The 27898-nt window shown below is 53.7% G+C and overlaps 3 protein-coding genes across 8 annotated transcripts; 2 read left to right on the top strand and 1 right to left on the bottom strand.

Moving 5' to 3' along the window:
• Positions 1-185: 185 nt before the first annotated feature.
• Positions 186-10657, top strand: RNPS1 (RNA binding protein with serine rich domain 1). Of its 4 annotated transcripts, none has more exons than XM_004438163.3 (8): positions 190-332; positions 3909-4096; positions 4339-4494; positions 5138-5329; positions 5633-5735; positions 6037-6190; positions 8914-9055; positions 9753-10657. In XM_004438163.3, exons 2-8 carry the CDS (start codon positions 4026-4028, stop codon positions 9850-9852), a joined length of 918 nt encoding a protein of 305 aa, XP_004438220.1. In that variant the 5' UTR covers positions 190-332; positions 3909-4025; the 3' UTR covers positions 9853-10657. The 4 variants fall into 4 exon arrangements, with proteins under 4 accessions (XP_004438222.1, XP_004438220.1, XP_004438221.1 ...); XM_004438164.3 differs by lacking the exon at positions 190-332 and adding an exon at positions 564-719; XM_014793549.2 differs by lacking the exon at positions 190-332 and adding an exon at positions 761-1143.
• A 1528-nt stretch (positions 10658-12185) lies between these two features.
• On the top strand, positions 12186-23567 carry ECI1 (enoyl-CoA delta isomerase 1). The gene is made up of 7 exons (XM_004438280.3): positions 12186-12314; positions 12416-12529; positions 16136-16263; positions 19771-19917; positions 20882-21003; positions 21102-21280; positions 23297-23567. The coding sequence occupies exons 1-7, from the start codon at positions 12263-12265 to the stop codon at positions 23461-23463; spliced, it is 909 nt and encodes a 302-aa protein (XP_004438337.1). The 5' UTR covers positions 12186-12262; the 3' UTR covers positions 23464-23567.
• Positions 23568-23629: 62 nt separating this feature from the next.
• DNASE1L2 (deoxyribonuclease 1 like 2) lies at positions 23630-27898 on the bottom strand. 3 transcript variants are annotated; one of them, XM_004438166.3, is made up of 8 exons: positions 27161-27898; positions 26710-26870; positions 26531-26619; positions 26349-26432; positions 26171-26271; positions 25986-26098; positions 25629-25880; positions 23630-25169 (listed from the first exon to the last, which is right to left on the bottom strand). In XM_004438166.3, exons 2-8 carry the CDS (start codon positions 26851-26853, stop codon positions 25116-25118), a joined length of 837 nt encoding a protein of 278 aa, XP_004438223.1. In that variant the 5' UTR covers positions 26854-26870; positions 27161-27898; the 3' UTR covers positions 23630-25115. The 3 variants fall into 3 exon arrangements, with proteins under 3 accessions (XP_004438223.1, XP_087305580.1, XP_087305582.1); XM_087449454.1 differs by having other exon boundaries at positions 25629-26098; XM_087449456.1 differs by lacking the exon at positions 26710-26870 and having other exon boundaries at positions 25629-26098.

Raw genomic sequence — 27898 nt, 5'->3', positions numbered from 1 at the left:
CCTCCACGCCGGCCCGAAAGCTGACCGTGTGGCGCGCCGCCCCGGTCCCGGCGAGCCCCACCAGTTTGCCGGCCCCATGAGGCGCGCAGCCAGCCCGGGGTAGCCCCAGACACCCCTGCAGAGAGAAAGACAGAGGACGCGCTCCCGACACGGCTCGCCACAATTGGCCTTCGCCCTTTAACACTCTCCTCGCTCGTGCCCATTGGCTGAGGCGCTTACGTCATCGCTGCGCGCCGGACAGCGGCGCCTTCCCGCTCCCTAACCTTGACGACAGAGGGGCGCCGGCCTCTGCGGGTGAGGAGAGCGGGACGAGTTCGCGGCGGCAGGAACATGTAAGTTGGGGGAATCCGACCCCATCCGAGCCACGGGGGCCGCCCGCCAGTGTCGGCGGGAGGCATCTTAGAGCTGGCCCGCTCCCCGACCCCGCGGTGGGGGCGGCACCCTGGCGGCGCGGGGTCTGGGAAGAAAGAGTGTGGCCCGGGGCGGGCGAAGTGGGAGGCGCCGAGGCCGCGGCCCGGAAGTGGTCCGGGCCGCGGCGGGCGGAAGGGCGCTCTCGCTTCGTCCGCTCTGCGGCTGGCTCAGTAAGGCCCGCGGGACTCAGTGCAGCCGGGCGCACCGTCTTCGCCCTCGGGGTCCTCTCGCCGGGCTGGAGACCCAAGCCCGCAACGCCAGGCCCTGCCCTGGAAGCGCCCGTGGCCCGGCGCCTGGACTGGGGAGTTGTGAGTGAACGCGGACGGGGGCTGCGAGGTCGCGTGCGGGGCCCGTGCCGGTGGGTGCGGAGTGGCTTTGTGGGATGGCTGCCCTGGAAGACCGGCTGCTCCTCCCTTCGGGCCATTAATTCACACGCTCACCCCTCGAACGTGTGCTGGGCCGTGAGTGCCGTTCTCGGAGTTAGTCCTCGAGGAGACGGCCCCTGATGACGAGGTTACGGCAGAAGGGAGGATGCGGCAAGATTCAAATCAGTGGAGCAGAGACGTGGCTTTTTCTCTTTTTGTTACTTCGCATGAATTGTGACTGGAGTGTACCTTTAAATGGGGAAGGTGCGGTGAAGATTGAGCTGAAACGCCATCTGCTCGAGATTTAACTATTTGTTCTCTCCTCTCTCTGGTGGTTGGACGCGCACCTTTCCGGAGGATGGGGGAGGTAACCAAGGTCCTGTGCTGTTACCTGAAGTTGTGTGAGCAGAGAGCCTCAACCTTTGCTTCCTAGCACTCGGCCACGCCCGGCACAGCGTTCGCTTACTCTGTGGTTCCTAATTCGTAGAGTGTTCAAGAATAACCAGTGCTGCTTGTTTTCACGAAGTACATTCGGGCAGATCAGTAGGACGGGGTGGGGCCCAGGTATCTGCACTCTAGGCTATCTGCACCTGTGGCTATTGAGCACTGGAAATATAGCTAGCCCAAATCGAGGTGTTTAGAAGACTTAGTATGGGAGAGAGGGAGTAAATACTTTATTAATACGTTTTTATACTGTTTATGTTGAGAATATAATATTTGGGTTATAGTGTGTCAAATAAATACATTACTAAAAGTTAATTTGACCTGTTAACTTCTACTTTTTGTAATGTGACTACTAGAAAATTTTAAGATGTGGTTGTAGCTCGCACTCTATTCCTATTGGACAGTGCTGCTCTTGGTGACCCTAATAAGGATGGTCCGGGGGCTCCTGTTGAGCATTCAGAGATTAGGTGTGACTTGGGAGGCAAGAGTTTATGTGGGAAAAGAGCCTCCAAACATGGGAAAACATCCCTTTATTCTAATGTTAGCTGACATTTATTGAGCCTTAACCGTGTGCCAAGTCTCTTTCATGGGTTAATTTGGTTAATGTCCATGACAACTATAAAGTATAGGAACTGTAATTGTCACCATGATGCTGCTGATGAGAAATTGAGGCTCAGAAAGATTAAGACTATCCAAGGTCATACAGCAAAGCCTTGAATCAGACTCAGGCAGGCTGACTCCAGACTTTTTTTTTTTTTTTTCTTTCTTCTGAGGAAGACTAGCCCTGTGCTAACATCTGTTGCCAGTCTTCCTCTTTTTTCTCCCCAAAGCTCCGGTACATAGTTGTGTATCATAGTTATAGAGTTGTAGGTCTTCTATATGGGACACTGCCTCAGCACGGCTTGATGAGTGGTGAGTAGGTCCACACCCAGGATCCGAACCAGCAAACCCTGGGCCACAGAAGCTGAATGTGCGAACTTAACCGCTGCGCCACCAGGCCAGCCTCTGACTCCAGACTCTTAACTACTGAATTGTACTCACTGATTGTTCAAGGATGCTAACTTTATCGAGTGCTGCCTGCTCAGTGTCTATAGTACCTAATTATTTTAAGGTAAAACATCTTAAAAGATTTTAAAGCCCTGGAAAAGAGCAGCAAAAATTATATTCTTGGGGTCGGCCCGGTGGCGCAAGCGGTTAAGTGCATGCGCTCCGCTGCGGCAGCCCGGGGTTCGCCAGTTCGGATCCCCGGGCGCGCACTGACGCACTGCTTGTCAAGCCATGCTGTGGCAGCGTCCCATATAAAGTGGAGGAAGATGGGCACGGATGTTAGCACAGGGCTGATCTTTCTCACAAAAAAATAAATAAATGAAGTGGAGGAAGATGGGCATGGATGTTAGCCCAGGGCCAGTCTTCCTCAGCAAAAAGAGGAGGATTGGCAGGTGTTAGCTCAGGGCTGATCTTCCTCCCAAAAAAATAAAATAAAATAATATTCTTCTCTCATCCACTCATTTGATTGTCCAAAGCCAGGTGCTCTTTCTTGAGTCAGAACATTTATTCAGCATTTTGAGCACCCCTACCCACGTGGAAACAGGATCCCAAGTGGTGTGCTGTGTCCAGGTTATTTACAGGCTATCAAGGAAAGTGAGAGATTGTTGATACTAACATTCTGAGGGCTTTGCTTATAACTCAAGCAAGTTGTACAGAATTCCACTAGAAATACGGAAGGCAGGGAGTGCTGTGCCAGGAAACACAGGACACACAGTGAATGAGTAGTTGGTTCTTGAGTAGGATTTACTAATGACCATTGATTGAGCACACGCTGCGGTCCAGGCCCTTTCCTAAACCCTTACGTGCAGTGTCTCATCCAATTCCAATATTTACTTTTTTACCTCAACGTCTTATTTTTGAAAAAGTGTAAACGTGTAGAAAAGTTGAAAGAATTGTACAGTGAATATTCACATCACCACCACCTGGATTCTACAAGGCACATTTCTGCCATATTTGCTTTATCATATATCTAGCCACCCATCAATCTTATTTTCTCTTACATTTCAAAGTAAATTGCAGGCTTTGGTTTGCTTCCCCCATAACACTTCCATATACATATCATTAAAGTTCAGTGTTAGCAGTGACTTCTTTTTAATGTCATGTTTTACTGCTTTTCAGATGTTCATATCAGATATTTTATCTGTTTGCATTTGGGTATTAAATGTTTTAATGCTGGTACCAGTCACTTTTGAAATGGTTTTTGCTTCCAGTCATATCGTGTATCCAAAGTATCCTACGAGGAAATTACAGCAATAAAACAAGAGATTTAGTCCTCTTAGTAATCCTGTCGGAGAACCACACTCACGTTTTTCTCTGTCCTGAATGCATATGTGCTGTACTAAGGGACTTATCATCAAACTTAGGAGTGAAAAACAGGTATTGCACCACCTATAAAATACCAGTGACTGGCACCACCACCTTGTCTTTTAGAAAAAGACAAGCTGAGTTCTACCTGTGTGTCCTGTGGGGGCGGGCTCCCTGGGGAAATGGTGAAGGTCCCCCTAATGTTCCTGGCTTTGTGGACACTCGCTGCTTAGTGTACTCCTTGCCACCTTCTCATGTGCTCAGCTTTTGACTGCAAAGTAGATTTGTTGCCTTGCCAATTCATTCACTCTGTAAATCCTTTTATCTTGTTATTAGGCTGCACTTTGGTGTAAATTGCAATCGATTAGGGATCGTTTCTCAGACTCGAGTTAGAAGTGAGAGTTCAGATAAGTGAGGCCGCCATTGCTGCTTTGAACACCTCAGAAGGGGAGAATGGATTTATCAGGAGTGAAAAAGAAGAGCTTGCTAGGAGTCAAAGAAAATAATAAAAAGTCCAGCACTAGGTAATCCTTCTGTCAGATTTTCTAGTGCTACTTTGGGGGTGCTCATTGCTAGGGACCCTCAGAAAGGGGAAGAGTGGAAATGTCTTGCATTCTGCAGTGAAAGTGTCCTAAGCCACAGATCGTTTTGCTCTGTGGTCGTCTGGGATCTCTGTAGCCCTTTGGATCCCCTCTTTTGGGTTGTGCTGTTGTTTCAGGGTTTGCTGAGAGGGGCATGCGATCTCATACTCTTCCTCACCATCCAGGGCTCCTTCTCCTACCAAACGCAAAGACCGCTCTGATGAGAAGTCCAAGGATCGCTCTAAAGATAAAGGGGCCACCAAGGAGTCGAGCGAGAAGGATCGTGGCAGGGATAAAACTCGAAAGCGGCGCAGCGCTTCCAGTGGCAGCAGCAGCACCAGGTGGGGCTGGTGGGGAGAGCCTGGAGGGCCTCACCTCCACAGCCACACCCTGCTTCCCGCCCGAAGAGCCTGCAGGCGTCTCTGTCTTCTTAATTATTTATTTAAAAAAAAGACAAACACCCTCCAATTGTTAATAGAGACCCTAGTTTATGGCAAACTGGTTTGATGGTGTTTGGGCTTTCCTTTCTAGAGATATTAAGGAATGGGACATTCTGGGGTATATTTTTCTCTCAAGTGCTTCTTACTCAGAATTGTGATTGGATTGCCCTAGCCTGGAGCTCGTTTTCCCTCCGGTTCAAAACCAGCCCGAGTTAGTCAGCAGCCACCTTCCAAGCTGAGTTGGTTCTGACTTGCCAGGCTCCTCCTTTACCTCCCAGTAGGCAAGGCTTCTGCCTAGGTAGGAAGCAGCTTGTTCTTCCTTTGTTGTCACTGCACAACATGAATGCTGTTTTCTTTCCCTGCCTAGGGCTTTGGCTTGGGAGGAGCGGGGTGAATGTTTTCCACACTGGGCAAAGCATTGAGGCTTGGAAATACGAGGACAGTGGTTTCCTCTTCTTGGGAGCACATGCAAGCTTGTCTGTGCTGTGAAGAAATGTTGTTCCCACCTGCTCTTGTCCATGACCCCTTCCATCTCACCCCTCAGGTCTCGGTCCAGCTCTACCTCCAGCTCGGGCTCCAGTACCAGCACGGGCTCAAGCAGCGGCTCTAGCTCCTCTTCGGCATCAAGCCGCTCTGGAAGTTCCAGCACGTCCCGCAGCTCCAGCTCCAGCAGCTCCTCCGGTTCTCCAAGCCCTTCTCGGCGCCGACATGACAACAGGCGGCGGTCCCGCTCCAAGTGAGCTCCCCTCCAGCGCTGCTTCTCTGCCCAGTGTGGCTCATTTCAGGGTGATCTCCCCCAAAACCCGTGAATTATCTGGGAACTTAATGGGGACTATAAAGTTATCATAGTTATTATAAAAGTAGACCAAAAAAGGAGTCTTTCTGTCTTAATAGGATTTCTGAGACGGTGATAATGTATATGAATTGGCAGGGCAAGCTTCCTTATAAAACACTGGCATTCTAGCAGTTAACATCCCCACTAAAGAAATTTTGACTTGACAGAAATTGATTATTTCTTGTGTTTTGTTTTTTCAATAAGATCCAAACCACCCAAAAGAGATGAAAAGGAAAGGAAAAGGCGGAGCCCTTCCCCTAAACCCACTAAAGTGCACATTGGGAGACTCACTAGGAACGTGACCAAGGTGAGAATCTCGAATCTATCCAGGGGAAGGGTGTGTCTTTTGCAAATTTTTAGAATAGAAAAGTGTGGAAAAGCAGGCCTCTGCCAGAAGGTGAGCTTTATAGCCTCTTGGAGGACAAACGTAATAGTATGTGATTCAAGTAGAGCACTGATGAATTCCTTTTAATAGAACATATCGTACATGTGTGTCTAGGAGATTTACCCCAAATGCCGAGGTGGTAGTCAGTATATGGTGAATTCTCTTTGACTCTTACACAAGTGATTGACAGGTGAGCATTAGAGTGACACTTCTCTCCCTGTAGGATCACATCATGGAGATATTCTCCACTTATGGGAAGATTAAAATGATTGACATGCCTGTAGAAAGGATGCACCCCCATCTGTCCAAAGGCTATGCGTACGTGGAGTTTGAGAATCCAGATGAAGCCGAGAAGGCGCTGAAGCACATGGATGGAGGTGGGTGGCCCTGCCAGCACTCTCTGACTTCCGTTCTCTGTCCCCAGTCCAAGACCAGCTACCTGCCACACATAGGGACCTTTAGAACCAATTTCCAACTTGGCTGCACATCAGAATCTCCCTGGAGCTCTTTCAGGATTCCAGTTCTTATCCACTGTGCATGTTCACCAAAAACATGTTTTATGGGACATTATTCATGAAAAAAATTGAGCAAATATAAATATATTAGCATTTTAAGAATTTTTCAATTTGTTAAAAGCTTAAGGCTCAAATGAAGGGGGTTTTTTTGTTGTTTTTGGGTTTTTTTGTGAGGAAGAGTAGCCCTGAGCTAACATCCATTGCCAATCCTCCTCTTTGTGCTGAGGAAGATTGGCCCTGGGCTAACATCTGTGCCCATCTTCCTCTACTTTATATGGGACGCAGGCACAGCACGGCTTGACAAGCAGTGCATTGGTGTGCACCCGGGATCCGAACCTGCAAACCCTGGGCCGCCGAAGCAGAGCGCACGCACTTAACCGCTACGCTACAGGGCCTGCCCCTGAAGGTTTTTTTAGTAAAGAATATATTATAGATATAATGAAGTATTTGGCTTTTATATGGGAATGTTTCCTTTAATCCTCTCTGAAAGTCATTTTCTGCTTTGCTAACATTTCAACATTTTTAGGATTACGTTGCTGCATTCACAAATTTTACCCATTTCCCAAAAGTTTGTATCTTAACTGTTTTATGACATTTATAGCCATTTGTATTGGGCAGAATGGTTCTAACAACATTGGAATATTTGTGAATCGTTTGGAATGGCCAGTTTTCATTTTGTCTTCAAGTCAGCATTTTAAGGAATGTGAAGTTTATCTCTGCCCCAGCTCACTGCTGCTGTAATTCAGGCAGCTGGGGCAGAGAGCTGGGACTACCCATGGCACTGTGTGGGCTGCCGGGCGAAGGAGGGAGGAGAATCTGAAACCTCAGAAGCTTGGAGTCCTCGGAGGCCATATTATACACTTGGTAAATAGCTTAGCAGTTTTTTGGATAATTGCCCTTGGGCCCTGGTAGAGTTCCTTGATACTTAGGTACCTCTGTTTTAGTCTACCTAAATCCCTCTGAAGTGTTTTAGGAGTTCAGCATAAACTACGGTCCATCACTCTGCATGCATCAGCCCTGGGCCTTGTAAATGACATCTTTGTTTCAGAGACTGTTGATCGTGTGTATTTGACAGTCTCAGCACTTGTTAAAAATTCAGGGGAGTGTGCGTGATTATAAATATTCCACATTTTCTTAAGATTCTGGTAGGACCTTTTTGTGTGTCCCCATGTCATGCTGTGCACCATCAAATGAAACAACTCCATGCTGTCCTCAGGACAGTGGAGGAGCTAGGGCTTTCCTAGCAGCTGGCCAGGAGAGGGATTTGTCTCTTGTTGTATAGTCAGTCAGTGTCATGAAAGCCCTAGTTGGGGCTGGCTTTGGCGGTGGGCCAGGAGCCACCTTTGGCTGTGTTTACTTAAGTTAGCCTTTTGAGTATGTTCTGAACACAGGTCCACATGCCTGAGTTATCCCCTCTACCTTTGAAGTTTCCTTAAAGGTAGGAGCTGAGAAGATAAAAGAGCCCTCTACCCTTTGGGAGCACACAGGGGCTGTGCTTGGTTCCCTAAGCAGTCCCTGGACTGAGGTCAGGGTACATGCTCCCCTGGGGTTCCTCTGTGTCTGTGCCTCTCTCCTTTACTCTTGCTCTCCCTGAGGCCCTGCAGGTTCCTCCGGCCTCCGTCCTGAGCTGCCTCCCCTCACTGTTCTCATATGCTTTCATTCCCACACATGAGCTTTTAGTAGTGGCTGCATGTAGTCACCTCTCTGAAGCACTTTTTTCAAACTCTTAAGACAAACGTGACATCTAAACCTCATTTCATTTTGTTTCCCCAGCCCAGAAGTCTCCTCCTCCTCCCATGCCCCACTTCTCAGGAGATCATAGCTCATCCAAAAACTTGGTGCTGCTCCCCACCCAGTCCATCCCCATGTTCTAGTGATTCTGCATCCCAGTTACCCCTTGAGTTCTTACATTTCACCCTATCTCAGTCCTGCCGAAATCCCCTAATGGGTCTCCCCACTGCTCTTTTTTTTTTTTTTTTTTTTATTCATTTATTTATTTATTTCACCCAAAGCCCCAGTAGATAGTTGCATGTCACAGCTGTACACCCTTCTAGTTGCTGTATGTGGGACGCGGCCTCAGCATGGCTGGAGAAGCAGTGCGTCGGTGCGTGCCCGGGATCTGAACCCGGGCCGCCAGCAGCGGAGCGCACGCACCCAACCGCCAAGCCACAGGGCCAGCCCCTCCCCACTGCTCTTGCCTGGCCCCTTCCCATTGTTCTAGAGAAGGAAGCTCAAGTGCTGAAACCACCTTCCAGCTCAGTCTCAGGGCCGGGGCACAACCCTGCCCCTCACTTAGTGGATTCCAGCATGTTCTTTAGGTGTCGGCTTGGATGGCACTTCCTTTGGGAGGCCATCCCACTGCACCAAGGTAGAGACCCCTGTTAGGTGCCATGCCCCCTTATAGTTTCTTGATGAAGCCTCCAATAATAGTAATTATGTGGTCATTTCTGTGAGGAGCTTAGTTTGTCCTTGTTCCCCTGGACCCCTGTCTGTCTTGCTGTCTCTGGTATGCCCACCATGGCATAGGGCCTGGCCAAGCGTAGGTACTTGTTAGATATTTTGTGATTTGATCCCTTTTTCAACAGGACAAATCGATGGCCAGGAGATCACTGCCACAGCTGTGCTGGCCCCCTGGCCTCGGCCGCCCCCCAGGCGATTCAGCCCTCCCAGGAGAATGCTGCCACCACCTCCCATGTGGCGCCGGTCACCCCCGCGGATGAGGAGAAGGTGAGTCCATTTGGGGTCTCACGGAGGACTAACTGGGGCCAGTTTGGGTTTGTTTTATTTACAACATAAAGTGACAACATGACTTTGGGACCCTATTCGGCCCCACCCATGCATGTCCCCCTCCCGACCCCCACCCCGTGCCTTGTGCCTCCTGATGGGAGTGGGAAGGTGGTGTCGGTATGGGTGACCTTCAGAGCGCGTGTTCTTCCACCTGGGAAAGGGAGGAGCAGAGCAACTGCTGGAGTGAGGGAGAGGCAGAAGGGGTGCCTGCAGGCTGCACCAGTATTCCTGGGCGACTCTGGGTCCTATACGACCAGAGACAGGCTCCTCCCACTCCTAGCTGAGAAAATGGGGCGGGGAGGGGGGTGTGGCTAATTCCCTTGGAGAGGCAGCGATTGGCCATCCTCTGCTGGTGGTGGTGTCCTCTGCTGGTGGTGTTGAACTGCCCTTTCCACAGCCCTCAGAAAAGAGGAGGAAGCCTGGGGTTGTGCCTTTGGTCTCCAGACCATCTGTTTCCTTCCCAAGGGCTCCATGTCAGTGTCATCCAAAGGGCGCTGTCCTGACTTGGAGTGTTGAGACGTGAAGCTATGCAGAATTGTTCCTGAAAGAAACCAGCTTTTCCTCTGCAGTCCACAATGCGGAGCTGCGTCCGCGGCATTTGCTTCCATGTCTGATGTGGTTTCTCCTCTTCCCACAGGTCACGCTCCCCGCGGCGCAGGTCCCCCGTGCGCCGGCGCTCTCGCTCCCCTGGCCGCCGCCGCCACAGGAGCCGCTCCAGCTCCAACTCCTCCCGATAAGCAGGGCCACCAAAGCTCTGCTCCCTGTAACTTATATCCCAACCAACTCAGTTTTGTCACTTTTCTAGCCGAAGGAGGATCGGTAGGAAAGAAATCCCTCACTCGGGCAGGCTTCGAAGGCAGCAATTTAGACGTTTCCTCTGAAGGTCAAGTTCCAGCTGCAGAAGTGTTGCTGGTTTGAGGTTGTGCCTATAAAGATGCCCTCCAGTTTTCTGGCTAGAAAGCTCCCACATTTCCAGTCCCTTAGAGGGTCAGTTCAGTGGCAAAGCCAGCAGGGATGAGCAGGGCTCCAGGTGGCACTGTGGCCCCAGTCTGGGAGTACGTTTTTCCATTCCACACATGACCTGGGGCTGTCTGGTGGCGTGCAGGGTCCTTCAGGAAGGGTTGGTCTTCGTGTGGCTGCCGTTCCTGTTAGCCTGGTCCTGCTCCCCTGCTTGAGTCCTCTCTGACCTCCAGGGTCAAATGCTCCATGGTTATTGCCATAAATGGTTCTGTTTTTACATGTACTCACGCACGCACACACACACACACACACCTCGTCTCCTTTTCTCTCTGAAATTGGTGAGCAAGTTAAGAGCCAGCTCTGCAGGGTCATCATGGACCCCCCTGTTGCGGCTTTTATTCATGGTAGTCTTGCAGGTTACCTTGGCAATGTGTACATTGCTTTTTTGGCTTTTACTGTACAGTCAGTACTACAAATTTTCTGTTTTGAGTTTTGTAACTTTGTAGCATTTTAGATAATGTGTTTGTACTTTGTTGTGTAGAGTGAAAGGATTGTGTTGAATAAAGCTAGGATTAGACTGCAGATTGAGTGGTGGGTTTGCTGCCTCCTTCCTGTCCCTTAGGCCTAAAGAGAGCTTCAGTGGTGAGGGGATTAAAAACACATGTCTGCCTAAGAACTGAATTTTAGTTTCATTTCCAAAGTCCCACCTCCAAAATCTGTCAATCAGGAGAACACCATTCAGCTCGCCCTGGGTGTTGGGTTGCTTCTGCAGGTCAACAGATCAGAGAAGGAGGTGTTTCATCACCTCATGTTCCCAGGAGCTTCAAATTCCACCTGACCAAAAGCAGGGGTCTCATCTGCTGCTGCTCTATCGGGTAGCTATGGAAAAACTATTTTTCCTCCTCAAAAATTGGTTTGTGCTACAAGGAAGAATTGGAAATGCTTGTGTTGAAGAACAGAAGTTTCCATTGCCCAGCGCTGTACTTGGCCCTTATGGTGTCCAGTGTTCAAATCAAGTGGTCAGAATAAGACCATGTACTGCCAGGCAGTTTGAAGGCTTGCTGCCTCCCCGTCTGCCTCATTCCCCCTGCCCTGCAGGTCACCACCTTTGTTCTTGGCTATCTTTGCAGTGGTTATCCATGCAGGATCAAGCAAATAAAAAGTATTTCCCTTCCCTTGTGGAGGAGGCGAGATGGCACTGCAGTCCCACCAGTAGTGTGAGGGCTCCTGTTGCCTCCAGCCATGCTTTTGTGCTGCTGCCCAGCTTTTGTACCCTTGCCATTGTGATGGGGGAGGTGGCTGATTTGTCCTCAGTCCCCAGACTGCCGCCCCCACGCCTGCAGCTAAACTACCGGCCTTGATGCCTGTTATCCCCAAGGGCAGGAGGCAGAGCCCACAGTTGAGGCAGCCCCTGTCCCCCATGGGCACCCGCCTCTGTAGCATCGTTTTCAGTACCTGTGTCTGCAGGGTGGAAGAGTTGGAGAAACGGCCCTGGTGTTATCTGGTTACCTTAATTACCCAGATGCTGTGGTAGCTGACTCTGAACAAGGAGTTGGCCAGGGTCCCCAGAGTGCCTAATTACCACTTAGGCTCACAGCCTCCTCTGGGACTCAAATGCTCTGTGACTTAACGTGCATTCACCCCCAGTCTCAATACTCCTGCCTGGTGACTTGATCTTTCCCTGCTTTCCGTGCTTGGACAGCACGCCAGCCTGCCACGGGCACAGCTGTGGGGGGAGGACAGTGTCCGTCCTGCAGGGTTTGTGAGAAGGACCTATCCTGGACAGGCGGCCCATGCCAGGCTTCCCTGCTGGGCGACACTCCACCCTGCAGCCCCAGTGTCCCGCTCAGTAATGCCGTCGGCTCTGCCCGCTCGGGCCTCCTGACCATGGCCTCGGGTGGCCCAGCGCCCATTGCAACTGGCGAGCCCAGCGGGGCGGGGCCGCTCCGGCGCCGGCCTCCAGGAGGAGGGGCCTGAGGCCTTCCCCAGGGCGGGGAGGATTTGGGCCCGGTTGGCGGGGTGGGGTGGAGGGGCGGAGCGGCCGAGCCGGGGCGGGGGTTGGCGGCGAGCGGACTTGGACCCGGACGCGGAGTGGGGTGGACGGAGGCGGGACCGGCAGGAAGCGGGCACCGCCCCGAGCGGCGAGTCCATACCTCGGCGCCGCGGCCCCGACCCCCTCGGGTCAAGATGGCGCTGGCGGTGGGAATGCGGGTTGCGGTGCGCGCTCTGTTCCGCCCGTGTGCGTGACCTCCGGCGGGCGGCGTCGGGGCCGCGGGCGGGGATCGCGGTCGGGGCCGGGGAGGGGCGGCGGGCTAACGGGCCTCGCGCTGCCGTCCGCAGGGACCCTGCTCCGGGGTGCGGCCCTCGGGTGCACGGAGCCGGCGGCCGGCGGCGGGGACGGCGCGCGGAGTTTCGGGAGCCAGCGGGTGCTGGTGGAGCCAGCCCCGGCCGCAGGTAAGCGCCCCCAGCGCCCCGCTTCTCGGGCCCGGGCCGCTCTGTGCAGCGCGCCCACGGTCTCAGAGGTTCGGGCGGTGGTGCCGCCGCCTGGCCGGCCAGAGTTACCCAGCGCGGGATTCCTGCCGGTGCCCGCTGCCGAGGGGGAGAGGCGGAATTGAACAGCGCAGCGCAGGCTGGCAACAGAGCACGCTCCGTATGGCACTTCGTTTTGTTCTTCTCCCGAGCTCCAAACCCAGACCTGGAATCTGACTCATGTGAAAGCTCTTGAATTTCTAAAGGCCACAAGATAAAGCCCAAGTTTAAAGTCAATTTCTGTTGAGTTTAGAGCTTACGGGTCATCAATGTAGGTAGTTTAAATGAGTTTTTTTTCCCCCACTTCAGTATGAAGATAAAAATAGTTCTGTTTTTAACGTTTGGGGGATGTGCTCCTTTAAGCTATAAATTGGAAATTGAAAATAATTGGAAGTATTTTGGAATAAAATATTTTAATTTTTCTTAATACTCCCACATGACACAGAACCCAGCAGATATTTTACTAATTAAAGACAGGAGCCACAAGTGGAATCACTCCTGACACCACCCCCCCAAATTAGAACACCTCTTAAAACACCTGTTTTCTATCCCCTTTCCAAAGGGGATAGAAAAGGTAGAAAAAGCACATTTGAAAGAGAACCCGGTGCTTTCTCTACCGGAGAGCACTCCAGAGCTGGGTCCTGAAAGCGCTTGGGGTCAGATATGGGCAAAGTTTGGGATTTTAGGACATGCTGTCCCACGGCCTCCCAACTCTAGGCCTCAGCCTTTCAAGATGGGGGCCCTGCAGTGGGTTGAGAGGAAGCCCTCCTTCTCCCCACATCCGGCTGCAGCCTCAGTCCTCCTCTACCCGCCAAACCCACCACCCACACCTGGAGCTACCTCGGGGGCACCATGTTCCTTGGCTCAGTTCTCTTGTTTAGTTCCTCTCTGGGTTGGGGGCTCCCTGAGCCAGGTGATGAGGGGCCTCTGGGTAGGCCCAGCTACAACCGAAACCTGAGTTTCTGAAAGGATTGTTTCTGTGACAGATTTGAATATACATCAAAAAGTGCAAAAACAAATATTTACAAGTATTGGAATGGATAGTGGCGATGGTTGCACAACATTGTGAATATGCTTAAAACCACTGGATTGTACAGTTAAAAATGGTTTAAATGGTAAATTTTATTTTATGAAACAAAAAAAAAAGTATTGATGAGATAGCAATTTTTTACCAAAGCTTTTTCCCCACCGCAGCACGCTAGCGTGGCATAGCAGAGAGTTTGAGGTCAAGACAGCCAGGCTTGGTTCTGTCCTCACTGCCAGACCCACTTAGCCTTCAGGCATCTTGACACTTAGATGAAGTCATGCAGTAAAAGTGCTTTATTTATTTTGTGTGTGTGTGAGGAAGATCAACCCTGAGCTAACATCTGTGCTAATCCTCCTCTTTTTTGCTGAGGAAGACTGGCTCTGAGCTAACATCTATTGCCAATCCTCCTCCTTTTATTTCCCCCCAAAGCCCCAGTAGATAGTTGTATGTCACAGTTGCACATCCTTCTAGTTGCTGTATGTGGGACGCGGCCTCAGCATGGCCGGAGAAGCGGTGCGTCAGTGCGCGCTCGGGATCCGAACCCAGGCCGCCAGTAGCGGAGTGCACGCACTTCAGCGCTAAGCCACGGGGCAGGCCCAAGAGGGCTTTAAAAATGTTTTCATTTAAGTGCTGTTACTGAAGCTGATTTTAGATTCCATTCAACATTCCATTCATGAAACTAGAGTACCCACCCCGTGCCAGAGGTGTGGTTACTTACCTCATGATGTCCAAGTTCATCCAAATTCCTTTTCGTCAACTCATGTTCACCTTTGGCCTCTTTACCTTTCCCCCAGTGTTCCCCCAGTGTTCTACCTCTCCAGGCTCTGAAGAAATCCAGAGTTAGCTTCAGAAACCTCCCTTTGAACCAAGTTTGGGGAGCTCGCTTCTGGAAGTTTTGATTGCTTCTTATATGTACATGTGCATACTTGTAGCCAGTTAGTAATTACCTGTTCCTCATAAATCAAAGGTCTCAAAAGAGCCCATCTGCCTTCAGGACTTAGTTCTCCTAGAGAATGATTTATGTTGACCCTCCGGAGATTCCCAAGGTCCTCACCAGGGAAACACGCCCTAAATGAACCGTGCCGTTTCTGAAGCCCTTAGCGCCTGCCCTTGGGCGGCAGTGAGAAGAGATGGCCCAGGCCAGCAGCTGCAGTGTCTGCAAGAGCAGGCCCTCCCCTCCTGCTTCCCCTGCTGCTGGCAGAATGAATGAATGGATCATGGTGTGTTTAAGAACATCTGACCCCTGATATTTTTAGCCTTTGTCCTTAAACAGGCATGAACCAAAGCACCCCACTGGAGTTCCTCCTTACAAATCTGGTTCCTAGAGTTTGCTCACTCAGTCCTCAAGAAACTAAGGCCATTTCCTACTCCCACAAGGACGGAAGACTTGTGTCTAGGAGAAAAAGGTTAACAAAAATTTCTACATGAATGTTCACAGCAGCATTATTCACAATAGCCAAAAGGTGTAACCAACCCAAGTGTCCGTCAGAACATGAATGGAGAAACAAAATGTGGTCCATCCATACAGTGGGGTATTATCGGACCTTAAAAAGGAATGAAGCACTGACACACTGCAACATGGGTGAACCCTGAAAATGTCATGTTAAGTGAAAGAAGCCAGACACAAAGGGCCACATAGTGTGTGATTCCATTTATAAGAAATGTCCACAATAGGCAAATCCATAGGGACAGAAAGTAAGATGAGTGGTTGCCAGGGGCTGGAGCAGGAGAATGGTGACTGCTGATGGGTATGGAGTCTCTTTTTTTTCAGTGACTTTTTTTTTTTTTAATTGAGGAAGATTGGCCCTAAGCTAACATCTGTTGCCAATCTTCCTTTTTTCCCTTTGTCTCTCCAAAGCCCCAGTAGTTATATGTTGTAGTTGTATAACCCTCTAGTTGCTCTATGTGGGACGCTGCCTCAGCATAGCTTGATGAGCGGTGATTAGGTCTAGGATCGCCCAGGATCCAAATCGGCGAACGCCAGGCTGCCGAAGCAGAGCGCACAAACTAAACTGCTACACCACCAGGCTGGCCCATGGAGTTTCCTTTTGGGGTGATGGAAGTGTTCTGGAACTAGATGGTGGTTGTACAACATTGTGAATGTACTTAATGGACCTGAATTGTTCACTTTTTTTTTTAATTTTATTTATTTATTTTTTTTCCCCCAAAGCCCCAGTAGATAGTTGTATGTCATAGCTGCACATCCTTCTAGTTGCTGCATGTGGCACGCGGCCTCAGCATGGCCGGAGAAGCGGTGCGTCGGTGCGCGCCCGGGATCCGAACCCGGGCCGCCAGCAGCAGTGCGCGAGCACTTAACCGCTAAGCCACGGGGCCGGCCCTGAATTGTTCACTTTTAAATGGCTAATTTATGTTACGTGAATCTCACCTCAATTAAAAAAACCCAAAACCATGTAGCTTCCTATGGCCAGGTTGAGGGTGCAGGATGATTGGGGGCACTTTTCCAATGCTAGGCGTGAGCTTTTTCCTCTTCATTTTCAAACTAGGGGTTGCTGTGATGAAGTTCAAGAATCCTCCAGTGAACAGCCTCAGCCTAGAGTTGCTGACAGAGTTGGTCATTAGCCTGGAGAAACTGGAAAATGACAAGACCTTCCGAGGCGTCATCCTAACTTCGGTGGGTACTCCTTAGCTCCCCCAAGGCCCCCAGTCCTCTGATCAAAGTGTGAACCTGTTAGCAGATCCAAGTCCAAACTCGGAGACCATCTACATGTCATCTGGTGTAGAATAACCAGGCAGCCCCGGATGCAGGTGCCACCAGGAGAGGCTTCCAGGGATCATGGTCCTGGGCAGGTGACGTTGTTGCAGGGATGACGTTGAGCCCACACTGATCCATGAAGGGCAGACCCTGCACAAACTTGGTAGTAGATTCCTGGGGTGCCCTCCCTGGGTGGCCCCTGTAATAATGCTCATCATGAAAGCCATGCTCTTCTTTCCTCTTCAGGCAGGTCTTAGAGTTGAGTTCTCAGAGGGCAAACTTTTCCCTTCTGAATTCTCGAGGGGAACCTCAGCATTGACCCCAAGAGCTGGCAAAGGCATCTGTGGGAGCGGCGCCATTGCTGAGGCCAGGGAGGGCAATAGGCAGTGTTTTATGGGCCCAGGAGAGTGGGACGGGGTGTGACCCTGAGGGAAGTGGGTACAGTGGCTGAGGAGAAGGGAAGCCGGGTGGTCCTTGGAGCCTGGGCTGGTTTTAACACCCAGACCAGCAGGACTGGGGGTCTCATTTGTTCCTGCCTCCCTCCAGCGGGCATCAGGCCCACCTGCTCTGCCAGGCGCTGGGGGTGCCAAGAGAGGAAACAGATAAGACCAGCTGGGGAGATGGAGTGTGGATCCAATGTAACAGGCCCTTTGTTGGGTCAGGAGAAGCACTGGGATCACCTTTCAAGTTAGAAGGAGCCACAGACAGCATGAATGTCCCCCAAAGCTAAGTGCCATATTACAGAGACCAGTGGGGAACGTCTTAGCCGTGCCATCATTCAAGGTGCGGGAAGCAGACAGTCACAGCCTCTGTCAATGGGGGTTTGGAGCATCCACTGTTGTCCCAGGGTGGCCTGATCTTGTTGCAGCTCTGAAGAGCCTGGCTGCCTCTGACGGGGGAACCATCATTGTGCCGGAGGCAGGGACCAGCAGGGGACTCTCGGGAGCTGGGTCTGATGTGTACAGCCAGTGGGTCCTGTGAAGCTGGGGTTTGCAGAGCAAAGCCTCACCCCTTCCCATGGAAGAGAGATTATTCTGTGTTGCTCTGAGGGTAGGACTAATCCTCCTGGGTGTAGATTGTTGAGGGGCTGGTGACAGTTAAAATCCCAGGGAACGTTCTGACAATTACAGCTGACCTGCCTGGAGATGCTGAAATTGCCTGGGAACTTTTCACCCTGGAGAAGTTCTGAAAATACTCCATTTAAGGTGTCATTCATAGCATGACACTATTGTGCTCTAAAAATGAGAGAGCTGCGTGTCACCAAATATAGGACCTTCAGAATGAAAGAGGGGAAGAACCAGCACTTAGCGAGACCCCGGCCTGCGTGCACGTGGGCACTGTGCAGGAGGGTCCCTGAGCCCCCCTCAAGGTTGCACTGCCCAGGGGCAGGGGGCCAGCATTTGTCTCTCTAAAGTCCACATTCTCCCCACTGCGGCATCATCTCCCAACAAAGGTCTGTATGCATTGTGTTCTGTATTGAGTGCCTACTCAAAGTGGGTCCTCAGCAGGTGACTGGAATGACGTTGTTCTTGTGTCCTGTGCCCACCAGAACAAAGGACCACAAACAAGGTGGCTTAAAACAAGAAAGGTATTCCCTCACAGTTCTGGAGGCCCTAGGGGAGAACCCTCTGCTTCTTCCACTTCCGGGGGCTCCTGATGTTCCTGTACTTGCTCCACCACTCCAGCGTCTCCCTCTGATTTCACACAGCCATCTGCCCTGTCTCTCTGTGTCCACATGTCCCTCTCCTTAGGACCAGTCACGTGATTTAAAGCCTCCCTCCTCCAGGCTCAACTTGATCACATCTGCACACTTGATCACCTCGTCTTAACTTGATCACATCCGCAAAGACCCTATTTCCAAATAAGATCACGTTCATGGGTACTGGGGGTGAGGACTTGACCTTGTCTTTTTCGAGGACACAGTTCAGCCCACCACAGATGTGTTGGTGAATCACAGAAACAGGCTGACCCACATCCCTTCAGTCTGTCTGGCAAAGGCCATCCCCAGTTAGGATCACTGTGGTTTCCTTCTCTCATCCAGAGGTGACTTCTTTGCCTTTGCTTCCTCAAGCGCGGGGACTGTGGGCGAGTACTGTTAATGTGTCCGACTAGTGATAAAATGTATTGGATTTTTTGGGGGGTGAGGGGAGAAGGCCAGTTGCTGGTGGTGGGAAAAGGATAAGGAAAAAGACAAAAGCTAAATGTGAAGTCCACCCACGTCCTCAGAGCAAGAACAGCTCTGTCCCCACCACTATAGTCCCTGCACCTGGCCCACGAGAGACAGCCCGGCCTGGTTAATGATGGTGCATCTGTCCATCTCTCTCTGGTCTTTTTAAGTCATAGGAGTAGGACACGTTCTGTGGAAACAAAAGAGGTCAGCCTACAAGTATTATGCACACACAGCATGTGTGTACGAGAAAAATGGAACCGCATTCCACACCCTGCACTGCAACTTGCTTTTGTCGCTTAACAGAAGGATGTAGAGTGACTATCCCCTACTTCATTTTATCCACCCGCTCCTCCCAGACAGACCTTGGGTGTGGTCAGTCCTGGTTAGTGAATCAGTACAGATGATGCCTGCCTCCGGCGCCCAGCCTCAGCCCCGGACACGCCCAGCCGTGCAAGCAGCTTGCTTGCTCAGAGGTGCTCAGACCACATGGGAGCCCCAAGTGTGGGTGTCTCTGCGCAGTGGCTACTGAGCCATCCCTCCCCAGTCTGCGTTCTTGGCCAGCAGTGCTATGAACGCCCGGAACTTGGTGTCCACCACTGCAACGCACCATTGTGCCGGCAGCCCTTTATCCCAGCCTGTCCTTCCCCTTCTGTCTTGGTTTGCTCCCTCTCCCTTCCCTGGTATCTCTCTCAGGACCTGGGGCATCTGCACAGGACACACATGCCTTCCAGATCATTCCCCAGGCTTCTGTCTCACATGTGACAGCCCAGAGCAGAGGTCTGGCTTCTCGACTGGCTATCGCGTCTTCCTTCCCTGGCCGTGTTCTGACAGCTTCACCTCCCGGCCTGCACTAGAGTCTGCAGCTTGCTTGACCTTTGGGGGCAAATCAACATGCGCTCCCTCCAGACTGTGTCAGGAGTCCTCCCCACAGCCTCTGAGTCCCTCTGCCCAGGACACCAAACACAGGCAAATGCAGAGCCGGGCGTGCACAGAGCCCAGTGTGTTTATGTCCTGGGGAGCACCGGACCCTGCCTGCCTATTCTGCTTTCCTGGTTTAAAGCTGGAAAGGGAAGAACCTCCCAGGACGCAGAGGGAACTGAGTCTGAGGAGGGTCTAGGCTGAGTCCCTGGAGCCCCCAGCTCTGCTGCCCTGAGCATGACTGTGGCCCCACTGCCCCCTGGGCACCTGTGGGCTCCCCAGGCCCTGGGGGTTTGTTGCCTGGAGGAGGGCTCTGACGGGACCCCTGGCTCCTGCAGGACTACCCCAGGGTCTTCTCAGCTGGCCTGGACCTGACGGAGATGTGCGGGAGGAACCCAGCGCACTACGCCGAATACTGGAAGGCCGTGCAGGAGCTGTGGCTGCAGCTCTACCTGTCCAACCTGGTGCTGATTGCTGCCATCAACGTGAGTGTCCCCGTTCCTGAGTGGCCTTGATGACTCACTGGGGACCAGTCTGGGGGGAGAGGGGGCGGACATGGCCCTGCCCTCAGGAAGCCCTCGTTGGGCAAGAGGGCCTCGAGAAGATCCTCAGAAGTGCACAGGTAAGCATGCCATCACAGACCAGTGTGACGTGACAAGGGGGGCCACTGGGGGTCGACTCGCTCACTGGGGTGGGGCCAGGGCCCACAGGTCAACACAGCCCAGCAAGAGGGCTATAGGGGGTGGGGGGCAAGTGGGGAGTGGGAAACATCACTTTGGCCTGACCTGGGAATGCAGGTGTGGGCCGCTGAAGCGAGGGGGTGGGCTGAGGCTTGGGAACCAGTGTACCTTGAAGAGCTGGTTGTGACAACCAGGTGCGAGGAGGGCCAAACTGGGCAAGGGGAGGATGGCGAGAGTTAGGAAGACTCCAACAGGGTGTGGTGGCGACTGACAGCATGTGAGGGGCCTGGAGGGAAGAAGACACTGACGAAGACCTGCTGTCTTTGTTTGGGGCAGTGGGGTGCATGAGATGAGGGCAGTGTGAGTTTGGGGTTACCGGGACGTCCTGCTGGATATGGCGACAGGCCCCATGGGGCATGGCATGAAATGACAGCTCTAGCTAAATGCTTATTTGGCATTTTAGCATCTGGACAAAAGCTGTGCAAGGAAAGGCAGCTAGCTTCCCTGACCAGAGAGTTAAGAGCAATATTCTGACCCCTGAGAGCTGACAGCCCTGCCAGTGCCCGGGGCCCTCGGGCTCGTGGGCCAGCCTGAGTCCCCATTGTGTACACCCAGCCCAGACAGTGTTGGTATGGCGCCCTGGGGGTCTGAGGTACCCCGGGAGTTCACACCCACCTGCAGGCCTTTCCTCTGGACCCTGGCTCTCTGGAATATGACTGGGACCAGCTGCAGCAGCACCCAGAGCCCAGTGGTCTCACTTCCCCTGCAGGGAGCCTGCCCAGCTGGAGGCTGCCTGATCTCCCTCGCCTGTGACTACCGTGTCCTGGCTGACAATCCCAAGTACCTCATAGGGCTGAACGAGACCCTGCTGGGCATCGTCGCCCCCTTCTGGTAAGGCCAGGGGCTGCACCCACACTCCACTTGGCCCTGGGACAAGCTGACCCACCTGGGAGCCCCCAGCTGGTGGTGAGTGGGTGTCTGCGTTGCAGGCTCAAAGACACCCTTGTGAACACCATCGGGCACCGTGCTGCGGAGCGTGCCCTGCAGCTGGGGCTGCTCTTCCCGCCGGCGGAGGCCCTCCAGGTGGGCATGGTGGACCAGGTGGTGCCCGAGGACCAGGTGCAGAACACAGCACTCTCAGTGATGGCCCAGTGGATGGCCATTGCAGGTGAGGAGCACAGAGTGGGGCAGCAGCTGTGGGTATTGGTGGGCAAGCAAAGCCTCCTCCCTCCCCAGCCTGACCCTCCTGGTGAGACCAGAAAGTTCTCATTGTAAAGGTGCTCTGTGCAAGTCACAAATGTGCCAGTCATAATAGCAGACTGACTTAGTGTCCTGAGGCCGCTGTAACAAATTACCACAAGCAGGGGAGGAAGGCTTAAAACACCAGAAATGCATTCTCTCGCTATCTGGAGGCCAGAAGTCCAAAATCAAGGTGTGGGCAGTTCCTCGCTTACTCCAGAGGCTCTAGGGGTCCTGCCTCTTCCAGCTTCTGGTGGCTCTGGGGGTTCCTGGGCTTGTGCGCATCACCCCACCCTCTGCCTCCGTCTTCGCATGGCCTTCTCCCTCTATGTGTGTGTGTGTCTCAAATCTCCCTCTCCTTTCTCTTATAAGGACACCTGTCATTGGATTTAGAGCCAACACTAAATCCAAGATGATCTCATCTTAATTACACCTGCAAAGACCCTTTTTCCAGACAAGACCGTATGCAGCACAGGCTGTAGAGGGGTGGTTAGGACTTGCACATATCTTTGCGGGGTTCACTATTTAACCCACTGCACAGACAACTGGAAACAGCCTGCACGTATGTTTATAGAAATAGGGCTGCTTATATCAACTATGATAGAGAACAGGATCAGCAGACCATCTGTAAAGAACCAGGTAGATTTCAGCTTTGTGAGTCACACAGTCTCTGCCACACCTGTGGTATTGGAGCACGGAGGCAGCCAGAGTACAGGAACTAATAAGAGTGTCTGTGGTCTGATAAAACTTAGGGCCACTGAGGGGACTGGCCTGGTGGTGCACTGGTTAAGTTCGCACACTCCGCTTTGGCAGACTGGGGTCTGCAGGTTCAGATCCCGGGTGCGCACCGATGCACCGCTTGTCAAGCCATGCTGTGGCAGATGTCCCATATAAAGTAGAGGAAGATGGGCACGGATGTTAACCCAGGGCCAGTCTTCCTAAGCAAAAAAAAAAGAGGAGGATTGGCAACAGATGTTAGCTCAGGGCTCATCTTCCTCAAAAAAAGACTTAGGGCCACTGAATTTCATATAATTTTCACATGTCACAAAATATTACTCTTTTTCCAACTATTTAAAAAACGTAGAGGGCTGGCCTGGTGGCGTAGCAGTTAAGTTCATGTGCTCCACTTCAGTGGCCCGGGGTTCGCAGGTTCGGATCCTGGGCGTGGACCTACGCGCTGCTCATCAAGCCATGCTGTGGTGCCATCCCATATATAAAATAGGGGAAGATTGGCACAGATGTTAACTCAGGGCCAATCTTCCTCAGCAAAAAGAGGAAGATTGGCAACAGATGTTAGCTCATGGCCAATCTCCCTCACCAAAAATTAATAAATAAATCAATACATACATACATAAAAACCATTCTTAGCTCAAGGGCCGAGGGGGGCCAGGTTTGCCAACCCGTGATACAGACAAATGACTGAATGCCATGCAGCCATTAATTATGTCATAAAAGAATGTTTAGTGACATGGAAAATATTCTCAATAATATAATTGAGTGAAAAAAACAGGTTAAGAATGCAATTTTTATAATATCATCCTATATGTTTTTAAAGGAAATCGGTGGGCAGTGGGGAACGGGTGATTTTCTTCTCTTTGCTTACTTGCGTTTTCCAAGTTTTCTTTTTTTTTATATATATAATTTTATTTATTTATATTTTTCCCCCAAAGCCCCAGTAAATAGTTGTATATCATAGTTGCACATCCTTCTAGTTGCTGTATGTGGGACGCGGCCTCAGCACGGCTGGAGAAGCAGTGCGTCGGTGCACGTCCGGGATCCGAACCGGGGCCGCCAGTAGCAGAGCGTGCGCACTTAACTGCTAAGCCATGGGGCCAGCCCTCCAAGTTTTCTATCAGAGTTTCTGTTGGAACTCTCTTGGAAAGGTTGGGAATGATGCCACTGTCTCAGAGAGTGAGTTTTCACACGTGGACCCCGTTTTCTTTAGACCACGCTCGACAGCTGACTAAGAATATGATGCGAAAGCCCACAGCGGACCGCCTAGTGAAACAGCGTGACCCAGACATCCAGAACTTCGTCAGCTTCATCTCCAGAGACTCCATCCAGAAGTCCCTGCGGACATACTTAGACAAGCTCAAAGCAAAGAAGGACTGAGGGCCGCGCTGCCCATGCGGGATCTAGCCACATGCGCCCTCCCGGGAGCCCCCTGGTCCCAAGGGGTTTTAAACAAGCGGTTTCCCAATTGAAAAGTACTTCTAGCTCTTTGCTCTGCTGATCTTCTTAAAAGGCCCTGTTCCTTGTAGCCAGCATCCCGAGGCCCACCACTACCCATGGGTGCCCTTCCTACCTGGCAGTCAGGTAGGGAGGGATGGCGGGTAGTGTCTCAATTTGGGAACCCTGAACTGCCAGGACCTCGGTGATGTCACCACTGAGTGACCAAAAGCAGAACTGTGCATAAAGTCCTTGGGTTGTCCCATCCCTGGCCCCTGGGCTGCCTGATTGCTGGAGGCATAAGGCCAGGTGGTCGTGGGCCCAGAAGATCCACAGAAGACCCCAGAGAAAAGCCCTCTGGTTGCCACCTCTTTGTTTAGATGGAGGGGGCGTACAAGGATTCAGAAAAAGTAGGGGAGCTTGGTGAGGGATGAGGGAGGCATTACTGCTTGCGATTCTACACTGTGAGTGTCCTAAATCTTATTTTAGGAAGATTTCACCAGAGGAACTTGTCCAAATTCTTGAAACAAAGGTTTTTCCTCTCATACAGTTCAGGCTGCTTCCCAAATGCTGCCAAAGGTGAGATGTTTCAGAAACCTCATTGGGCCCCTGTCAGTTACACCACGTACCCCAGTTCTGCTTGTTCCCGATCCTCAGATGACGGGCTTACCCAGGACACAGGCCACTGTCGTCCTGACAGTCCTCACCCACCCAGCCCAGGGCTCCTGAGGAGGAGCCTACCCAGGAAGGGACCATCGAAGGGGCTGTACCCCCGTGAAGTGTGTGGCTTCTGTGGGCATGACCTGAGCCCAACCCACCTGCCTGGGCTGGGTGAGAGGTGCAGCCTGCTCGCCACTGAGGGGCTCCCCAAATGTCTGAGGGCTGCCGGCGGGCAGAAGGCCAGGGGCCAGCCTTCCCGACCACCCCCCCACACACACACAGGGCTGGGTGATACAGGCCCCAGGAATTGGGCTGCAGGAGGGACATCTGGCCTTGCCCATTGGCTGTGTACCTTTATGTGAGTGAGTGTCCCCAGCTGCACTCAATACAAGTTCTTGGAAGCATTTACAGTTTGCACAAAGAAAGAGCAAAGAGCTTCTGCTAGTGAGCACGGGAGCTGCCTTCTGGAACCAGCCTGGTCCGGAGGTGGTCAGTTCCAAGCAAGATGTGAAATGGGCAGGCCAGGCCATCTCTGTCCCTTACCGGGGCTGGGATCAGGGACCCACTGGGCTGCAGGCCTGAGGTTTGTGCCCCAGTGGGCTGATTCCTAAGAAAGGACACAGAGGCCTTGGAGCCAACCTTTGTGTGTGGCCCTGGCTGAGCACCCGCTCGTGTTTATTGAGCACAGCCACGTGCCCAGTGCTCTACGGGTGCCCCTCACAACCTTATGAGGTAGGTGGTGGTAGCCCATTTTACAGATGGTGAAGGAGGCTCCACATGGTCCCGTAATGTGTCCATGGCCACTTGTCCAGGTCCAAGTGACCCTGCCCTGCAGCCTTGCAGAGACTGGCCATCCACCCTGAAGGAGCCCTGATGGGGCTGTTCCTCGTGGCCGGAGTCTGCAGGCAGCATGCCCTGGCCAGGCCTCGGGACTGTCAGTGGGACTTGAGGGTCACCTCCACAGGAAAATGGTCACTGATGGCAAGGGCCTGGAGGGAGAGGGGGCCGAGCCTCAGAGGCCCTGTTGGGCAGCCTGTACCCCCTCAGGCTCCACCTCAGGAAACTGCACCCACCCAGGATGGAGCCAACTGGGTGTCTACAAACCACTGCATCTGCGGGGAGCCTCCAAGAGGCCTGGGCTGTCCGCCTCTGCTGCTCCCTGCAGGTGGGGTGGGGGGCACCGACTCGGGACCCCACTTCGGGAGAAGCAAGGGGTATCCTGTCCGCCATCCCAGACTTGTGCCACACAGCCAGAACCGAACCTCTAAGGGCCCTTTCTAGAAACGCTAGCGCAGGGAGGGGAGCGCCAGGTGCACTGAGGTTGGGCCGGCCTTGGGCTGCAGGGAGCTGGCACCTCCCACCTGCCTGTGCTGCCTGTGCCGGGTGGCCTGGGGACCCCAGGACCGGACGCTGCCCTTGTCCCCCTCCCCGCCGGGCCCAGCACTCGCCTGAGCCTGGTCCAGTCCCAATTCCTCCTGGAAGTCGTGCACGGCGGCCGACTGGGGCTTCAGGCTCCTGCGCAGGCGGGCGCCGCAGACCACGATCCGGTCGTAGGCGCAGTCCGAGTTGCCCACCGTGGTGTCGGCGCTGTCCGGGATGAGCCACTTAAAGACCTCGCTGCTGCGCAGGCGGATGGCCGCCCAGTCCTCCTCCCGGACGTAGGTGCAGTCGGCGTTGAAGTCGCCCAGGAAGAGGATGTCCTGCGGGGGCCGCGTAGCCTGGTCTGAGGCCGCCGAGAGGCCGCGCCGACCCACTCCCAGGGCGCGCCTTCGGGAACCCGGGGCCGTGCGGACGCGGGGGCTTACGTCGGTGCCCCACTTGTCGATCACGTCCAGGTACACGTCGTAGAGAGCGTCGATCTCCGCCACGGCGTGGTGCGGCGCCGCGTGCAGCGGGATCAGCACCAGCTCCTCTGCAGCTGCGGGAGCGGGTGGGCGTCAGCGGCCGGGGCGGGGCCTGCGAGGGGCGGGGCTTCGGGGCGGGGCCTCACCGGAGTAGGGGGCCGAGAACTTGACCACGAAAGGTTCACGGCTGAAGGTGTCCTCCGGGTCCGGGTACTGGTACATGTCCTCGACCGACACCGCGTCCTTCCTGGGGGCAGAGCGGTGGGCGCGCTGAGCCGGCCACCTTCTGCCTGCGCGCCCCTGCCCCGCGGCCGCGCCCCTCACCTGTAGACGAACAGGTACATTTCCTTGTACTGGTCCCGACCCAGGGGCTCGCTGCTCACGAAGCTGTACTCGTGCCTGGACACGCTGCGGAGATATGGGCCAAGCCCGGGGTCAAGGCACCGCGCCTAGGCCTGGCCTGGGATCCCGGCTGGGGGTCCCGCCGCCGGGCCCTGCGGCCGCACCTGTTGATCTGCTCCATGAGCGCGGACACGGCGCTCAGGTCCGGGTCTCGCACCTCCTGCACCAGCGCGATGTCATAGCGGGCCAGGATCTGGGGAAGGGGTCAGAAGGTGCGGGGTCACGCGAGGCAGATTCGCCCGCGGAGCCCAGCGGCAGCCCCGCCCCCGGTCCGCCGCTTCACTTGCGCGATGACGCCGCCGCATGCCGCGTCCGACACTTTGCTGTCGCCGAAGCTCTGAATGTTAAAGGCTCCGATGCGCAGCGCCCCGGCCCGGATGGCCCCCAGCGCCCAGAGCGCAGCCAGTAAGGCCCGGGGCCCGTCCATGTCGCGGAGCGGGCTTTCTGGAATGGACAGAAACAGCCCGCGTGAGCGCAGACCTAGAGTCAGACACACGGACCCACCTCTCTCCGCCCCGGCCGCGGGGGCGTGGAGGGCACGGGGGACGCGGGGCCGGGCCAAAACTGGCCGGCGCGACGGCGCATTCTCCCCCTGCGCTCTCCAGGTGTCCCCAGGGTGGTGCACTCGGCTCACCGCCCATGGTCAGTCTCCTACTCCGTGGGGAAACTGAAGCCCAAATAGAGAGACCCCCATTCCCATGCAGCCCCCCGGCTCACCCAGCCCCCAGACTCACCTGGGACGTGAAGGGGTCAGAGTCAGAGGCTCAACATCTGGGCCGGAGTAGAGGTCTGAGGTCCAGGCTGGGAGCGTGTCTGTGGCACCGGACAGATGGTGCCCAGTTGGTCCGGCAGCAGCTCTGGCGCCCAGGCAGGGCGGGTATTTGAGGCCCTGGTCCAGGGAGGGGCCGGACTGCGCTGGGTCCCGCCCCCTCATTGAAGTTGGAAGCTGGAATTCCTGCTCCCATTCCCACGTAGACCCCAGAGGGCAAGGTAGCAGGGGATCCGCCCTGAGCCTGCTCTGGCGCCCCCAAGCCTGTCAGAATCGGGACTTGGAAGCCCCTGGCAGCATCCCAAGACCTGCATCAGGACTAAGGGAGAGGGTCAACCATGCCCATTGTCCAGCCCTTGTTCTTGTCCCCACCCCCCAGAAACTAGGTCACCCAGAATCTCCCTCCTTGAGCTGCATCCCCTCGGGGAAACTAAGGCAGCGCAATCAGGAAAGACCAGCCCCATTCCTGGCCCCGTGTCTCCTGCTGCTTCTACGCATTGTCACCTCAGGGTAAAAAGCTGAAGCTGCTGGGTCTCCTGACCTCGGTCCCCTGCCCCAGGGTTGAAGGCCACGAAGCAGCACCCACTTCCACCCACCTCAGCAGGCCTCGGGAAGTTGGAGTCACAGCTCCAGGTGGGCAGGGCAACAGCAGGAGGCTGCCTGTCGACATGCCAGCGACACCCACGCGCCGCCAAGGTACCAC

The sequence above is a fragment of the Ceratotherium simum genome, chromosome 26 (assembly GCF_057802395.1).
Source record: "Ceratotherium simum simum isolate JZ-2026a chromosome 26, ASM5780239v1, whole genome shotgun sequence".
Taxonomy (NCBI): Eukaryota; Metazoa; Chordata; class Mammalia; order Perissodactyla; family Rhinocerotidae; genus Ceratotherium; species Ceratotherium simum.
Note: the sequence above shows the minus strand (reverse complement) of the source record. Positions and strands in the feature narration are given on the sequence as shown.

Bases quoted from the DNA above. Each gene is read 5' to 3' on its own strand.
- RNPS1 (XM_004438163.3), top strand. From the start codon at position 4,026: ATGGATTTATCAGGAGTGAAAAAGAAGAGCTTGCTAGGAGTCAAAGAA. The intron at 5,330-5,632 runs GTGAGCTCCCCT...TTTTTCAATAAG, and splicing joins AGGCGGCGGTCCCGCTCCAA to ATCCAAACCACCCAAAAGAG. The intron at 6,191-8,913 runs GTGGGTGGCCCT...CTTTTTCAACAG, and splicing joins GCTGAAGCACATGGATGGAG to GACAAATCGATGGCCAGGAG.
- ECI1 (XM_004438280.3), top strand. From the start codon at position 12,263: ATGGCGCTGGCGGTGGGAATGCGGGTTGCGGTGCGCGCTCTGTTCCGC. The intron at 19,918-20,881 runs GTGAGTGTCCCC...CTTCCCCTGCAG, and splicing joins TGCTGATTGCTGCCATCAAC to GGAGCCTGCCCAGCTGGAGG. The intron at 21,281-23,296 runs GTGAGGAGCACA...CGTTTTCTTTAG, and splicing joins CCAGTGGATGGCCATTGCAG to ACCACGCTCGACAGCTGACT.
- DNASE1L2 (XM_087449454.1), bottom strand. From the start codon at position 26,853: ATGGACGGGCCCCGGGCCTTACTGGCTGCGCTCTGGGCGCTGGGGGCC. The intron at 26,620-26,709 runs GTGAAGCGGCGG...CCCCTTCCCCAG, and splicing joins GCGGCGGCGTCATCGCGCAA to ATCCTGGCCCGCTATGACAT. The intron at 26,272-26,348 runs GTGAGGGGCGCG...CTCTGCCCCCAG, and splicing joins ATGTACCTGTTCGTCTACAG to GAAGGACGCGGTGTCGGTCG.